The following is a 16,020-nucleotide window of genomic DNA, read 5'->3' on the forward strand; positions in this document are numbered from 1 at the left end:
GTCACAATTTTACGATAAAGTCGTAATATGAGATTAAAGTCACGATTTTATGTGAAAAAAAGTCTTAATATTAACAGAATAAAGTCATAGCTTTACGAGAAAAAAGTCGTAATATATGAGAATAAAGTTATAAATTTACGAGAAAAAAAGAAAATAACACTTAAGTTACTACTACTATACATATATATACTGATGTTATGACTTTATTCTCATAATACTATGACTTTTTTCTCCTAAACGTCTGACTTTTTTCTCGACATCTTAGATTTATTTGTTTTTCCTCAATGTGGCCCTAATACTCGGTCGTACCATAGACCTACAACAATGATAAATAAAAAGGGAAATGTAAAACAGTTATTCATTTCCACTAATATTTTAATAAATCCACAGGGAGCCACTGGGGAGGAGCTGAAGAGCCTCATGTGGCCTCGGAGCTGCAGGCTGCTGACCCCTGACCTCTGCACTAGGTGGAGCTGTGGAGCACAAACTCTGTGAAATTACACTCGCGAAGAAGAAATGTCAACAAAACGGCGGGGTGGTGGTTGGTAGCATGGATGTATATATGTCCGGTTGGTAGTGGCGAGGCGTTTTGTTGTTATGTTTGTGAGTCGGTTTGACGGCCAGTCTCTGCTGCTGGTCCAGTCTCTCCTGTGTGGACCCTCCGGTGCTCACAAAGCTCTGGGAGTCTTCCACCGGCAGCAGCGAGCCAACCCCGACATGTCCCTCACTAACTTCATAGAAACTCTGTGCCAGGACGAGATAACCTGTCCACTCACTGAAGACAAGCCGCCAACCGTGTAAGTAACCGCGTTAAGGTTTCCGTCAAATACATGTAACGTTAATTTAGCACTAGTAAGTCACTGGAGAGTAGAGAGGACGACGGTTGTTTTCTTCAGTAGTGACGTTTCTTTCTGCTAGAAGTTACCCTAGCAACTGGACATTTATGTTGCTATAGAAACGGTTTACAAGCGACAAGTGTAGCCCTCTTGAACGTGCAGTTAGTAGTAGTAGTTTTTATTTATGAAAACTCACTCTTTAAACCATATTAGAATTATAACTATATACATTATTTCTCACTGCAGACATTTTAACTTGTCATACCATTTAAAGGTCCCATATTATGTTCATTTTCAGGTCCATACTTGTATTTTGTGTTTCTACTAGAACATGTTTACATGCTGTAATGTTAAAAAAAACAACTTTATTTTCCTCATACTGTCGGCCTGAATATGCCTGTATTTACCCTCTGTCTGAAACGCTCCGTTTTAGCGCATTTCAATGGAATTGAGTCGAAATTGCAACAGAATTGCGTTGCTAGGCAACAGCTTGGGTCCATATGTACTTCAGCTGATGACATTCACATACACTGCAACCAGGAATAAACTGGGACAAATTTAGAATATTTACGTTTAAAATTATGTCAAGGGTCTAAATATTGTATATTTGTGACATCACGAATGGGCAGAAATCCTGACAGCTTGTTTCAAATGCAGAATTTCTGAATACGAGCTGTACGGGTGTATTTCCCTGTGGATTGAGCGTTTTGATACTTTCACAGCATTTATATGGGATTTAAGCCTGCTTTATAATAACAAAAACATGAAAATCTCACTCTTTTATAATATGGGACCTTTAAAACATCTTTCTTTGGTACAGATCCCTGCAAAAATCCCACCATAATAATTTTTGATGTTTTTCGAAGAAAATGAGAATAATGATGTATTCTAATATCGCAATTGCAATATTATTAAAAAATAATCGCAATTTAATATTTTTTTCTGGATTGTGTTTTACTTCAACATATAACCCCATTGACTTCTGCGTAATTCCATGAAATGATCATCTTTAGCTAAGCACCAGACCTCAGAAAAACTAGACATCTACCATCTTATGTCACATACCCTCACACCCATTTTTTCTCTCACCTATTCTAGTAAGCCCCTGGTGTGCCTGTTCCCAACATTATTCAAACAAAACCTGCTCTCCTTCATCTACCTGGTCCCCTCGGTTCTTCCTCAGACCGCTGTCCTCCATCTTCTCAAATGCCTCGGCCAGGATCCTCATCCAAGCCCCTGGGTTACCGCTCTGGTTAAACAGATAGAAAGAACCCTGGGGGCCAACAACGAGGGCCCTCTGTACACACCACTAAGCAGCCAGAGACTCAAGGAGCTGTCACAGCGTTTGGTTGGTTCTGGTGAGACTGGAGGATGGGCCAAGTGCTTCAGCGGTCAAACGGTAGAATCTGATTCTCAGAGGGCATCTGGTTCATCGGAGCTGGGGACACAACGGAAAAGAAAGGGCAGCTTTGTCACTCTGGACTCAGATGGCGAGGAAACAGGACAGCAGAGTAAACGGATAAAGATGGATGTCTGTGGTGGTGAATGTCTCGATGCTGAAGAACAGAGCGCAAAAGAAGAGATATCAGGAGGAGTAGGAAGTGATGCTCCAGCTGAAGAAGTGCAGCCAGCACTAGACGGTCCATGTGACGCCCTGCCTGAACACATAAAGGTAGAGAACATACTTCTATGGTAGAGACACTCAACAGCTTTATCTGTCCTGTCTGCACTGAAATGTATCATCCATTATATTTACCACACAGGTTACAGTTACAGTTGAAATAATGGTCTATTTTTGCGTTTATTTAGGTCTGTGTTCTTCAAATAAAAGAATTACTGGAAAGTCAGACAGAGGTAAAAAGAAGTCTTCTTTCTTCTAGCCACCACCGTGTGACATTTGTTATCACTATAATTATTATTATTGTTTTTTTGCAGTGGGACCAGAGCTCAACGGAGATTTTCAAAGTGCTGAACGACTGTGACCCCGGCCAAGTACGTCCTCAAAATTTTATAGCTGACTTTTTGTTCATGTTTTACCCCTGTATTAATACTTCTTTAAGTGTAAATTGCACTACATTTAAAGGTAATTTTATTGTACTGCTACGCAATACAAATACAGGCTCGAACATAAGTTTCACAAAGGTAGTAGGTGTTTCAGAGCTATTGTATTGCATTGTACAGATGTCTCTGAATATATAGCAGCCCTAATATAAGAAATAAAGTGGACAAACAGACAGATTATTAACTATCACCGTAGTTACCACTGGTTAGTTTAGCTCGTTGTGCTTTACAGCTACACTCAACACGAGAAATACCCTTTTGACCATCAAGGAGGAGCTTTACTAAACCACTCATGTTATACATGTGCTTGCTGATGGGCAGTGAAAGGACTAATCCCACATCTCTACCTATCCTGTTCAGGTGGAGGTGTTGTGCAGCATGCTGAGTTTGCCTGACTTGCCGGAGCAGACTCTGCCTAAACTGTGCAGCAGTATTTTGGCTCCGTCTCCTGACTTCAGCTACAGCACGGCGGCAACGCTCGTCAAGAGCCTCCTGCTGAAGAAGGTCCATCACTGAATGTGCAAAGGATGCAGAGTGTGTCGATGTGTTTGGTACTGACAGGATGTGATTTTACTGCAGGTCCTGTCCCTGTCGGAACCGGCCTCCAGATGTCTAGTCACTGCAGTGACGTCGCTGTGTAGCCGCTATCCCAGACCGATGTGCCACGCTCTGATCGGTCCAGTTCTAGAGGAAAAGAACATAGGTGAGGAAAGGGTTGAGCTACGACTGAGTGCAGTTATCAGTTATTAAAAGGTGACTTCAGTATTTTTCAACCTGGACCATATTTTCCTTTTGGCTTTAAGTGACTAATGACACAAAAAACATGGGAAAATAGGTTGAAAAATACCAAAGTTACCCTTTAACATTGCCTGTTGCAGGGGGGGCTCAGAGTCAGTTAGTTACAGAGCACCTGGCAAGGATTCAGTGTCCTGATTCAAGGACATAGAAACAGGACAGATGCTTTGATGTTATTATGACCTTGTTCTCTCTTCAACTCTTGGCCCAAATATCAATTGATTCTCTATTTTGAACTTTGCTTTGTTTTCAGGGAATCCACAGGCTGAGCTGCTGAACAGACTGATAGAGGGCTGCCTGGATTCCCATTACAGACTGCTGGTGCTTCAGTAAGATAACACATGTATTTACTGCTGTAACAAGTCAAAGAATCACAACATAATAACGGACTCTTATGGTTATTAGTTATTTGTTTATGCAGTCTTTTACCTTTTTTTTTCTCCCCTCAGAATGACATTCAAAATAACGTGGAGTGAGACAGTGCTCTCCATTATCCACAGCTTGCTAGACTCCAAGGTTAGATTGATTATTCATGGGAAAATGCTGCAAGGAGGCCACTTAGTCACAATATTCATTGTTATCGAGTTGCCTGTCTTTTTTGTTTTGTTTTTCAGCCCGACTTGAGTGAAGAAGTGTTCACACAGTTCACCGAACAGCTCATCAGCCAAAGTCCTCAATTCACAAAGTCTGTGAAGTTTGCAAAAATGATGCTAACAGTCCTCACCAAATATAACAGCCATGTAAGTTTGTACATTTATATCCTGTCATGCATAATGGCCGAACAGTGGAAACAGTATTTGTAATCTTTCTGCATGTGTATCAATCTGTTTTTCCAGGTGACGGCAGCACACAAACACTCCCTGCACGGCTGCCTGATGTTAAATGAAACCTTCCTGAAAAAGTCTCTCCAAGCTGCTTTGAAAAGAATCACACACACATGAAGCTCCATCTGATCTAATGCATGTTAATAAAACCTTTTGAATGAGATCTTGTCCACTTTTTGGCAATATTTTGACTGGAAAATGAAGCACCTCATTCCACCAGTTTGACACAAAAAGATATCACAATTCCCGTCTGAGTCGGGTCTTACAGAAAATATTTACTCAAGTACTTAAATACAATTTTGAGGTCCTTGACCTGAATACTTCCATTTAGTGTTCCTTAAACTTTTACTTCACTACATTTCAGAGGGAAATATTATTCTTTTTAAAGTTTTTTTTATCATTATTATCAACTCCTTTTTGACAATTTATTTTGTTGAGCACAGTGCACATATATTGTCCTAAAATACTATTCAGACAACAAATATGTATTTATAAAAGAGAATTAGAAAAATTGAATAAGCGACCCAGTTAAATATTATACAAAGTCATTATTTTAATATTTTAGATAGATGTGTGAACAACCCTTCTAAAGCCAATATCTGTAATTTATTTCCAACTGTAAACAAATGCACCTTTTTGTTATTTTAAAGGAAAAACTATTGACCATGTGTGTGATTATTTTCATGCTACTTTTTGGTTTGATTTAATGAAGAACCTTTTATAAAAAATGTAAAAAGATATCATACTAACAAAGATTGATATTGATATTACTCACTTTTAACAATCCTAATTTATCAGCAGACATACATAACTTAATTAATATCTTAGCAAAACAGTATAGCCTATCCATGAAATGATATGGCTTAAAAGACTTACCTATTTTTATACTTTTTAAGATACTGATTTAAAACGTATTTGACTAGCTTGCTATTGAAAACTTAAAAACCCCAAATTGTATGAATTGGCAAACACTAGATTATATATATTATATTATTATGATTATATATACTATACAGTTTAAATTAGCAGACCCCGAAGGTTTTTGTTTTTTCTTATCCTTCTTTCATTTACCAACATTTTATTTGTTGTGCAATTTATACATTTTATGTTATTTCTATACTATGATATGCAGCAACTTTTATAATGAGAAGCTGGAACATGTATACTCCATGTATTTTGGGAAAATTCCACATTCACAAGAAGAGATGGTCAGACTCAATACCTAATTTTGAACATTTTTATCAAGAACTGAGACATATGGCACCACGATAAAAAACATTAGGAATAAGAAGGCAATCACAACTAAATATGTGTTTGATATTGTTGGAGTGAAGGTGCCTCATTAAGCATAGATATGTATACTAGGTATATATCCAGATAACTTTATCGTTAACTCAAAACAGTTAATTTAATTGACTTTGGACTCCTGCAGGCCTGGAGAATGATAGCTTTGTCTTGGAGAAAAATGGATTTACCTTCGATACATGTGTGGGTGAGGGAGATGGCATCTTGTGTTGTTTACTGGAGAGACTTACATACATAACCAGAGGAAAAGCAGCAGAATTTGTGTTGTTGTTTTTTTGTTCTTCTTCTTTGAGGTATTTATTTGTTTTGTCTTATTTTTATTTTATTTGTTTTCTTTGTCAGATATGTGAAATACATGAAATGTCATGTCTCTCTTTCTTTGATTACTGTGGAAACTCTTACTAAACATTTCATTGTATAATTTAATTATTAATATTGTTAGTTTGTCTGTATGTGTATATATGTATATATGTTTATATGTCAAATTCAATAAAAAATATTGTTTCAAAACAAAACAAAACTATGTGTTTGAGAACTTTTTTATGGACCGATGAGAATCTATTCTGATGTTGTATTACTTTTTCTCCATATAGATGTATATTTTATTTATTGTTTACTGTTTATTATATTGGTTTTGTTTGTTTTTTTTGGTGTTTTTTTTAATGTACCCCTGGTATGAGCATTTTGTATGTACATATATATTTTCTAAAGTAATAATAATAAAAAAATACTCCATGTATTTCTCAATAAAGTTGAGGGGAAAAAAAGGAAAAAAACAAAAACGTCCTTTGTGCTTTTTGATGACGTCAGCACGATGTCGGCTTTATTTTGCGTCACTTCCCTCTCCACTTCCTTTTCACCGCAGCGAGCCGAGAGGGACGAGTCGCGAAAATGAGGTTAGACCCAGTTTAACGAATAAATGTCCATAAAATACACAGTTTACACATTTATACTGAGCCGTACTACTCTTCTAAGACTCTAGTGTTGTTATATAATGCGGTAGTTGTGTTATATAGTGAAGTTATTCAGAGTTATGTGAAGCTAAAGTTCATCTGTTAATCTGTGACGTTCAGACACGCTGAGTTTTAGATGTTAATCCGCCTCCATCCACACATTTAAAACATGTTTTAGACAACAATCAAGCATCGGATGTGTACATCAGCTCTCCTAGATGATATTTAATTATATCTTTCTGAACTATGATGTATTTTAAGGATGTTTAGTTGCCACCGTAGACCAGTTCTCTCTGATGCCTTCAGGCCGACGTTATAATATATAATGTGCCCTTCAGGAGAACAAATCCTGACTTTAAGTCCTTTATCCCTTCTGCTGTTGAGCTCCTGAACACAGACCATACCCATTTAAATGACTGTTATTTAGAGGAACTTTAAGATATGATGTTCTCATATATTGTTTCTTATGTTTTTGGCTTTTATTGCCATAATCCTATTTATTTATATGTTCTTATTGTAACTTGTTGCTCCAACTGCCCCATGCCTTTAATGTTTCCTTTGACTTAACTAATTGTTTGTTCTCTGTTGTATGTAAGGACTGGGAATGCTTCAAATGAATTGCCCCCTTGGGGATAGATAAAGTTGTCTGAACTGAACTATAATATATTTTCTGATGTCTTTATGTTCCAGTAAGGTCAGCAGGGATACGCTGTATGAAGCCGTGAAGGAGGTCCTGCAGGGTTCTCTGACCAAGACAAGGAAGTGAGTTCATATGAGGAAAAGCTGTTAAACGTGTGACACTTGAGTTTAAATGCATGAATCGGAGACGGATGTTTAACTCTGTCTGTTTGTAGGTTTACGGAGTCGGTGGAGCTGCAGATCAGCTTGAAAAACTATGATCCCCAGAAGGACAAGCGTTTCTCCGGCACTGTCAGGTTCGACAATTTCACTGTTTCACCCGACCTTTTCCCTGTGTGCTTCCAGCCCTGTCTGAGGATTTAAACAGCCTTTTTAAATAAGGCAAGTAGTTGATCTTAAAAGTAAAAAAAAAAGTCCAGACAGGCCCGGGGCAGACATGGAGAAGTACTCTGGGTAGTCTGACTGAGCTGACCCAGCTCTGGCTGGTGGAGGCGAAGCAGACGGACCCCTACCCTGGGTCTTAAAATAAGAGGGAAGGTTTTGAGTGGCTGAGCTGGTAAGTTCATGTACTCATGCCGACCAATTTGTTACCAAAGAGGTCAGCTGGACACCGGCCACACTGGTGGTATGGGTAAGAATTTTTGTATTACAGTAAAATGAGGATGGTTTCATTTGGGGATGGCAGAGTATTTGAGTTCCAAGATTCTAGAGAAGCAAACATTTTCATCACAAAATTAATTGCACCTAGTTTAGTTGAAAAAAAAAATGATAATTTGATAAATGTATGGCATGATGTATGAATCACGGCGGGGACACACTGCCCGCATGAGCAGCGTGTGACGACTACCTCGCTGAACCGCTGCGTGTCCACACTGGCGGCGTTTCTGCCACCAGGCGCTGCTCACATTCCCCGCCTGGCCCGGCCGTTAGAAGTGCATATGCCAGCGTTCATTTAAACCACCATGATGCAAACTATGTAGCGGTTTTCTCTCACTCATACCCTGCCTTACTTCCAACTGATGCCCCTGTGTTTTACGTGGGGTTGTGAGCAGTGGCTCTAATTACATTGTTAATCTGCAGGCTGAAGACTCTCCCCAGGCCCAAGTTCTCCGTGTGCGTCCTGGGAGACCAGCAGCATTGTGACGAGGCCAAAGTCGCTGAGCTGCCACACATGGACATCGAGGCTCTCAAGAAGCTCAACAAGAACAAGAAAATGGTCAAGAAGCTCGGTACGAAGTTGGCATTATGGAACCTCTGATTTGTGATGATTGAAGTCCGACAGGCTTTTTTTTTTAACATTAGTTTTGTTCCCTACTGCCCCTCTCTAGCCAAGAAGTACGATGCCTTCCTGGCCTCTGAGTCTCTGATCAAGCAGATCCCTCGTATCCTGGGTCCTGGGCTGAACAAAGCCGGCAAATTCCCCTCCCTGCTCACCCACAATGAGAACCTGAACACCAAGGTGGACGAGGTCAAATCCACTATCAAATTCCAGATGAAGAAGGTACGCTCAGCAGTTCTCAAATTTAAAAAATCCACGTTACTTTACTGTTAATCTATTTGTTCACGGTATATTGAAGGAATCGTTTGTTGTGTTACTGAGTAATATATTGATCTTTGTGCCGTAGGTGCTGTGTCTGGCTGTGGCTGTAGGACACGTGAAGATGACGGAGGATGAGCTTGTCTACAACATCCATCTGGCTACCAACTTCCTGGTGTCTCTGCTGAAGAAGAACTGGCAGAACGTGCGTGCCCTCTACGTCAAGAGCACCATGGGCAAACCCCAGCGCCTCTACTAAAGGACAGCTTTTCTATTAATAAAAAATGTGGAATGTTCCAAAGTTGACCGTTTTGGGAGTTTTTCTTGTTTTTCAGATTGAAACTTTGATTTTTAAGTGTAATCATTATGAACATTTAAATATTTAAAGTTTAGGGAAAGAATTTTCCACTACAACCTCACCAGTGCTCAACATTGTGCACAGTAATGTAATTATCCTTGTTCATAGTTCAGTGTTATCATTTTTCAAACATAATGTATTCAACTTGTATTCTAGAGGAAAAACAATTGTAGCTCTTTTGTCCTGAGGTAAAAATGATAAACATCTCTCATCCTGATGTGTCCGGTCAGTAGTAGTGGTGAAAAATCCCACAATTTGTTTTTGATCTAATGATACTTTTATTAATCTAAGCAGCTAATGTTTAAATATGTAGGGGAGAGAAATGTGCCACGATTTCTGAGGTAAATGAAACAAATCATTATCCAAACAGGCATTTGTCTTTACTATTATGTAATAATTACTTCAGCTAATGTGTTAAAAATGCGGGACAGCTTTTAGCAGTAAATAACATACAGTATTGTGTGAATTCTCTGAACTAACGAGGTGATTGCTGCACAGTTTAAAATAAGATAATCCTTTATGAGTGTATACTGAAATATACTAGAGGGAAAGAGGAAAATGAATACTAAAAACATACGAGTACAGACCCAGAAATAAAATACTGAGCCACATTACAGCAACGCAATAGTTTTGAACTTTTATTAAGGATCCAGTTAAAGTCAGAGAGAGAAGGAGAGTCTGTCTTTTACACCTTTTACATCATTTAAGTCATTTCCATTCAGTCACATGAGGCTGATAATTCCTGAGTGTCGGGTTTGATATGAGTTACATCATTTACATTCTCCCTGAAACATTCAGCCTAATACATAACTTCTACTGTCAGAATATCAATAAATGCAGACGCTAATAATGAATAAATAATATAGCTGATCCAGCGGGACTAAGACGCAAAGAGAGGAGTCAAGGAGAGGAGTCAAGCCGTATAAAAGAACAAATGGGAAAGACCCTGAGTCTCAATCAGCCCATCCCTAGTTCAGTGGCATTAAAATGTCTAACATATTGACCTCATGGAGCTCCCTCCATGCTGTAAATAAAGAATTATCTCACAAATTGTATTCATTTTAATATTTCTTTTAATAATGGACACGTCATACTATAATGAAATGTATATTTTGTGGAAAAAAGTATTAACTGCTGATCATAATGAGTTCCACTTGTCCTGACTCAATATATTTTTTGTATTTATATATACCTTACTGAATACAGAAGTGACTGTTTTAAATCAGTAAAAAATAAATAAATACAAATGGATTGGGGCCTGTACACCCCCTTCTGTGTAAAGTAAAGGTTTTGGCATTCACCAATTTAAAGATGGTTAAATATCCCCTTTGTCTGAAGTGTTTGGATTTAGTGAGGTCAGCAGTATTTATTCACTAATGATAAAACCACAGCAACAGGTAGAGCCACGGCTACCCATGAGCCTCTTGGGGCCGTCGTCCTGCTCTGGTTTGACTGTGGATCTCTTAATAGGATTATCTATTCTCAGTGCAGGAGAAAGGCCGAAGGAGAAATGAACCAAACACGCACACTAATTTATGAGGATATATTTATGTTTCCAGCAACAATGTAAAATCTAGTGATGACTGTGGAGAGGATTTGAATAATTTAATCTGGTTTTTACCTGATGAGGACATTTGGATTATTCTTGTGAAGACAGAAGTTGATGTAGTGATGACTGCTCAGGTGAGTCAAATAATCTACCAGCTGGTCCAACCTGTTTACTACTATATATGTAATGATTATATCCTTCAGTAATAATGTTTTTTAAATAATTTCAGCCTGATGCAGAGACAAACGGCTACTGTCTGTCCCACATGCTGGACAGTGAGGACAGTGACGAAGGTAACAGCTATAAAATGTTCATAACAAGTCCAGGAACCAGTATCACGGCTCTACATTTAAACTGGGTTGTGTTTTCTGTTACCACAGAAACCAGTCAAGAGGAGCCGTCAATCACAAGCTGGAATGAGCTGTCCATCATAGAGCGCGTTGGCCTCAACAGGTGACACACTGTAATATTTATCTGCCACACAGGTTATCATAGTACTGTATATATAAATATTGAATCTGACTTTTCATGACTCGTCTTGTTTACTAACAGTGGGGAGATGTCAGAGAAAGATTTAGAGGTAAGGTCACCATGATGTACCACACACTACATGTTGTTTGTTCCTCTTTTTATGTGTGTCTTTATGTACTTCATATATTACATGTGTGCATTATATGTTGCTTTTAAAGGATAGGTTCACCATTTTTCAAGTAAAACAGCTTTTGCTTGTTATAATCGTTCCTCCTGTTCACACCGGACATTACAGGGATAGTTCGGGTGTTTTGAAGTGGGGTTGTATGAGGTACTTCTCCATAGTCAGTGTATTACCTACAGTAGATGGCGGTCGGCCCCCAGCTGGCAGAAACAGACAGGATTTACTGCACAGAACCAAAACGATATACTGCTGTGGACGGGGCTGGCAGCAAAACGTATTTTAGCCACCTAAAAAAAAGGCCCAGCCAATCTAAAAACAATCAATATCAGGTTAAGTGTTCGCTATATTTACAATATTTTTTCCAGTTTAACTTGCCGTCAGACGGGAACTGAAGCTGTTATCTATGCTCTCGCCAAAGCCACCAGACTCCATTGAAAAAAACAGAACACAGGAGTCAACACAATGGAGTCTGGTGGCTTTGGCGAGAGCATAGATGGATACAATGGCTTCAGTTCTCTATCAGAAAGGGCTGTCTGACGGCAAGGTAAACTGGTGAAAATATTCTAAATATAGCGTACACTTAATCTGATATTGATTGTTTTTAGGTGGGCCTTTCTTTTAGGAGGCTAAAATGTGTTTTGCTGCAAGCCCCGTCCACAGCAGTACATTGCTTTGCTTCTATGTGGTAACTCCTGTGTGCGTCTCCAAACTGGGGGCACGCCTACCGTCATCTACTGTAGGTAATACACTGACTATGGAGAAGTACCTCATACAACCCTAACCCTTTAAAAAATCCTTACCTAATGCTCTTTGAATGTACAGTAAGTGATGATGAGGGACAAAACCCACAGTCCTTCAGTACAAAAATGTGTTCAAACGTGTATCTTTTAAAGGCCCGTATAAACAGGAGGAACGTTTACAACAAGCAAAACCTGTGTCAGTGTTCATATGGGCACCGGACTATTGTTTGAAGACAGACTTGAGAAATTGTGAACCTATCCTTTAATGTTTTAATAGTAACATTTTGTCTGTACTTGAGTGTTAAAGAGTGTAGTTCTTGATTTTTGTGCTGAATATCTAAATATCTAGGCAGCAGATAAACATGTATTTTACTTTTTATTATCATTTCAACCATAAAGAATACAGCTCAAAACCCGACAAAAAAGAAAGATCTGAAATGTAACGGTGCGTTGAAAACCAGAGTGAAAAATAAATGTTGTTGCTCTCAGACGTCCTTCTCTCAGATCGCCCTGGCCTTCCGCTGTGATCAGTACACCCTGAAGCAGCGGCTGCAGGCGGAGGAGCACGCCCGCAACATGGCCGAGGAGAACGTCCAGCTGGAGCTGACCAGAGGCAGGGAGACGCTGGAGGTGCAGTACATGACAGATGATGTGATATTTAACTTTAATGACGCCACCAGAGAACAGGTACACATGTGTGTTTGTATGTGTGTTTTCAGACGCTGAAGGTCCTGTGTTTGGACAGTATGCGCAGTCAGATCCTGCAGAGGCTGGAGCTGTGTCTGGACATCCTCGGTGGGACTGTGGAGCGAATCTCCAACACGGCCGAGGTGCTTGGCGCTGTGCACCAGGTACTCTGAGGCTTCTGTTTTATTTTTGGATGGCTCAGTGGTTTCCAACTGGTGGGTCAGGACCCCAAAAGTCTGAAGGGGTCACAAAATGATCAGAGGGATGAAGGAAGAAAAAGAACATTTATTTCTTATAAATCATGAATATGTTTAGCTTTTCTGACTCATTTCTGATTTGTGCTTTTTCCTTGTGAAATACTAAACACCTTAATGGTATTGAGTACTGATACCAAGCCCTATTTGTTACTATAATATAGAAATATCATTCATTACTATCGATCAATCAATCTATTTATATATTTTTGTGTTCAAACGTTTTGGAAATGGTTGTTTTTCTTCACCCTAATGCACAAAACAAACTGAACCGAAACTGTGACTCAAAAACCACAATACAAACTGAACCGTTGCACCTCTATTCTCTCTGATATTTGATGTTTCTGTCTGTGATAGGAGGCTCGAGTGAGTCGTGCGGTCGAGCTCATGGTGGCTCACGTGGAGAATCTGAGGAGACGACACGACAGAAACTTGGCAGAGCTGGAGGAGGCCAAGAAGGCGATCCAGCAGCAGAACTCCTGCAGGAACAGCATCGACACCGGAGCGTCGCCAGGTCTCTGATAGTCTGTCTCGTTCTGTTTGTCTTGTTCTGCCCTCGTGTGCATCATTTGACTGAATCTCTCTTTGTAGATCTAGAGGGAGGTGACGGCCGAAAGAGAAACTCTCTGCAGGTATGCAGATATTTGGCTTATTGTACCGTCAGATATGGATGCAGCTACCTTTTCATCACTTCAATCTGCAGTTTATTTGTGTTCTTTCAGAATTTACGTCGCAGAGTCAGTATATCCATAATTCCCACCCAAATCCAGGTAGGGAGGTTTCTTCACTGAGTTTTCTTTACGAATGTTATCATCCAGAAACCCAAGTGTCTTTTTCTTTGTGTCTACAGGAGAAGGTAAAGCGAGACTCGAGGAAACAAGCTCCTGAAAGGTCCTACAGCAAGGACTCCTTCCTCACATGCTCGTCTCCCCCCCTGAACTCCGAGTCCAGCTGCTATGCCGTCACCAAGGACGACAGCTGCTCAGTGGACGACAGGTCAACTGGAGACTCTTTGTATCTGTGACACACGATCAACAAGTGTGCCTCACCTGATTTCCATTGTCTCTTTTTTTTTCTTCAGGCCACCGGATCCAGATGAAACTCCGTCAGAAGGTCCAGCTCCTGCTGAGCTTCCTCCACCTCCCGTCCCCAACAACCCAGAGTGCCTCCCGTCGAAACAACCGGCCTCCAGGAAGTCACGCAACAGAAAGTAAACACCACACAATGCTACAGCCTGCAGTAAACACCAAATCTGCTGAAGCCTCTTGATATTTGTTTTTTTAAATCTTGCTCTTCATTAACACTGGTGTAATTAATAACCTTAATTAACAGCAGAAATTGAATATAATATTCATAACTATGTTTTCTTGCCAAGAAGTGAAACTCAACTGTTCGTTCTTTTGCAACATAAGCACCCCGCCATTTTGGACTGAAAGCGACTACCGGGCGCCAGTAAATTGTTCGCCTAAAAAGTCCCTTCCAAAAGTAAAACAAAATTATTTCTATTATATTGTCATATTCTGCTGAAATGGCCTCAGTTGAACAATCAAATTTTATAAATATAATAAGCGTTTTCAGACCAAAATGACAGCAGCAGCAGCTGTTGTCAAAAAAACACCTGAGTTTCGTCTCCTTGCTTCTATACTCTGGTATAATCACCTGAAACTAAGATCATTGTGTTTTCGTTAGCTTAGAATGAGTCCTTCATATCTACATAGGGAGCGGGTCCTCTTCACAGAGTCCGCCATGTTGCTCCACCATGTTTCTACAGTATGGACAAACCAAACACTGGCTCTAGAGAATCCTTTCACGTTTTTACGTTACCTGAATGCCACCGTAGTTCTCTGACATGCTTGTGAAACTGCGATAATGTGAACCACAAAGTGAAAAACCGTGGTACCGCCAGCCACCGTGGCTGACTTCCGTTGCTCCTAAAGTAGTGTTTTTATGGTAAGGATGACCTCTGAGCGAGGCGAACGGCGTTACCACGGTTTTGCAATCGGCAGCTCACATTACCACAGTCTTGGAAAGGGAGGAGTGAGCGGAGGGGTACTCAGTTGGTTGCAATCTGCAACCACACCACTAGATGCCACCAAATCCTACACACTGTACCTTTAAATATTTCAGTTAGCATTATGTGTATATGGTGCATATCCTTTAAACAATTTTGTGTTTCATCACTCCACTCCATTGGGACTCCAGTCAAAATAATTGTTGGAGGATGCTCAGTAGGGGCCCACAGCTAATTATTGCTTTGGGGCCCTTGAGTGTGTTTTTTCTGTTGTCCACTCTGTGTAACATTGCATTGACTCTGTACTGTTAAAAATGTAACGTAACTGTCTTTGCTACAGTCCCCCTCTGGATACTCTGCGACAGAGACACAAGGACAAAGCTACGTTATCAAAGAAAAAAGCAGACAAGGATAAAAAGAGTGTGAATAGTTACCGACGGCTTTCTGGGAGCATGTGAGTCAACATAATGTTTTAAAAGACAACTGTTATGATTTCCCCTCTGGATAAACACTGACTGACTGACTGCTCTCCTCAGGTGTGGATCTTTGTGGAGACGTCGTCCTCTGGCTCACTGGTTGTATCGCTGCCGCTGGGCGCTCGCCTGCACGTACCTGTTTGTGCTTTTCAGTGTTGTAACATTGACTTACTTCTTGTGGAAGCTTCACGATGAAGAACCTGAGCCATGAATATAAAGTCATAGTAGGACTTTGTCTAAAGTCTGTGACTGTGAACATCCGGCATGTAGACCAGATGAAACACCTGAATATAAAACACTTTATTCATGTATTTTGACATACTTTGTGTTCTTTTATCTG

The 16,020-nt window shown here is 39.9% G+C and overlaps 3 protein-coding genes across 4 annotated transcripts; all 3 read left to right on the plus strand.

The window, feature by feature from the left end:
- The first annotated feature begins 487 nt into the window (after window positions 1–487).
- Window positions 488–4,679, plus strand: fance (FA complementation group E). Its single transcript, XM_037774094.1, has 10 exons — window positions 488–797; window positions 1,935–2,508; window positions 2,646–2,690; window positions 2,772–2,828; window positions 3,258–3,401; window positions 3,477–3,600; window positions 3,946–4,021; window positions 4,142–4,208; window positions 4,307–4,432; window positions 4,529–4,679. Exons 1-10 carry the CDS (start codon window positions 598–600, stop codon window positions 4,631–4,633), a joined length of 1,518 nt encoding a protein of 505 aa, XP_037630022.1. The 5' UTR covers window positions 488–597; the 3' UTR covers window positions 4,634–4,679.
- A 1,947-nt stretch (window positions 4,680–6,626) lies between these two features.
- On the plus strand, window positions 6,627–9,256 carry rpl10a (ribosomal protein L10a). 2 transcript variants are annotated; one of them, XM_037773483.1, is made up of 6 exons: window positions 6,627–6,717; window positions 7,465–7,536; window positions 7,629–7,709; window positions 8,494–8,642; window positions 8,742–8,914; window positions 9,039–9,256. In XM_037773483.1, exons 1-6 carry the CDS (start codon window positions 6,713–6,715, stop codon window positions 9,207–9,209), a joined length of 651 nt encoding a protein of 216 aa, XP_037629411.1. In that variant the 5' UTR covers window positions 6,627–6,712; the 3' UTR covers window positions 9,210–9,256. The 2 variants fall into 2 exon arrangements, with proteins under 2 accessions (XP_037629411.1, XP_037629412.1); XM_037773484.1 differs by lacking the exons at window positions 6,627–6,717; window positions 7,465–7,536; window positions 7,629–7,709 and adding an exon at window positions 7,825–8,044.
- A 1,543-nt stretch (window positions 9,257–10,799) lies between these two features.
- On the plus strand, window positions 10,800–16,005 carry LOC119489250 (inositol 1,4,5-triphosphate receptor associated 2). The gene is made up of 13 exons (XM_037771476.1): window positions 10,800–10,991; window positions 11,087–11,150; window positions 11,238–11,310; window positions 11,410–11,437; window positions 12,742–12,882; window positions 12,972–13,103; window positions 13,551–13,707; window positions 13,785–13,825; window positions 13,916–13,963; window positions 14,044–14,189; window positions 14,275–14,403; window positions 15,545–15,658; window positions 15,741–16,005. The coding sequence occupies exons 1-13, from the start codon at window positions 10,980–10,982 to the stop codon at window positions 15,889–15,891; spliced, it is 1,236 nt and encodes a 411-aa protein (XP_037627404.1). The 5' UTR covers window positions 10,800–10,979; the 3' UTR covers window positions 15,892–16,005.
- Window positions 16,006–16,020: the final 15 nt, after the last annotated feature.

This window comes from Sebastes umbrosus, chromosome 6 (genome assembly GCF_015220745.1).
Source record: "Sebastes umbrosus isolate fSebUmb1 chromosome 6, fSebUmb1.pri, whole genome shotgun sequence".
NCBI lineage: Eukaryota > Metazoa > Chordata > Actinopteri > Perciformes > Sebastidae > Sebastes > Sebastes umbrosus.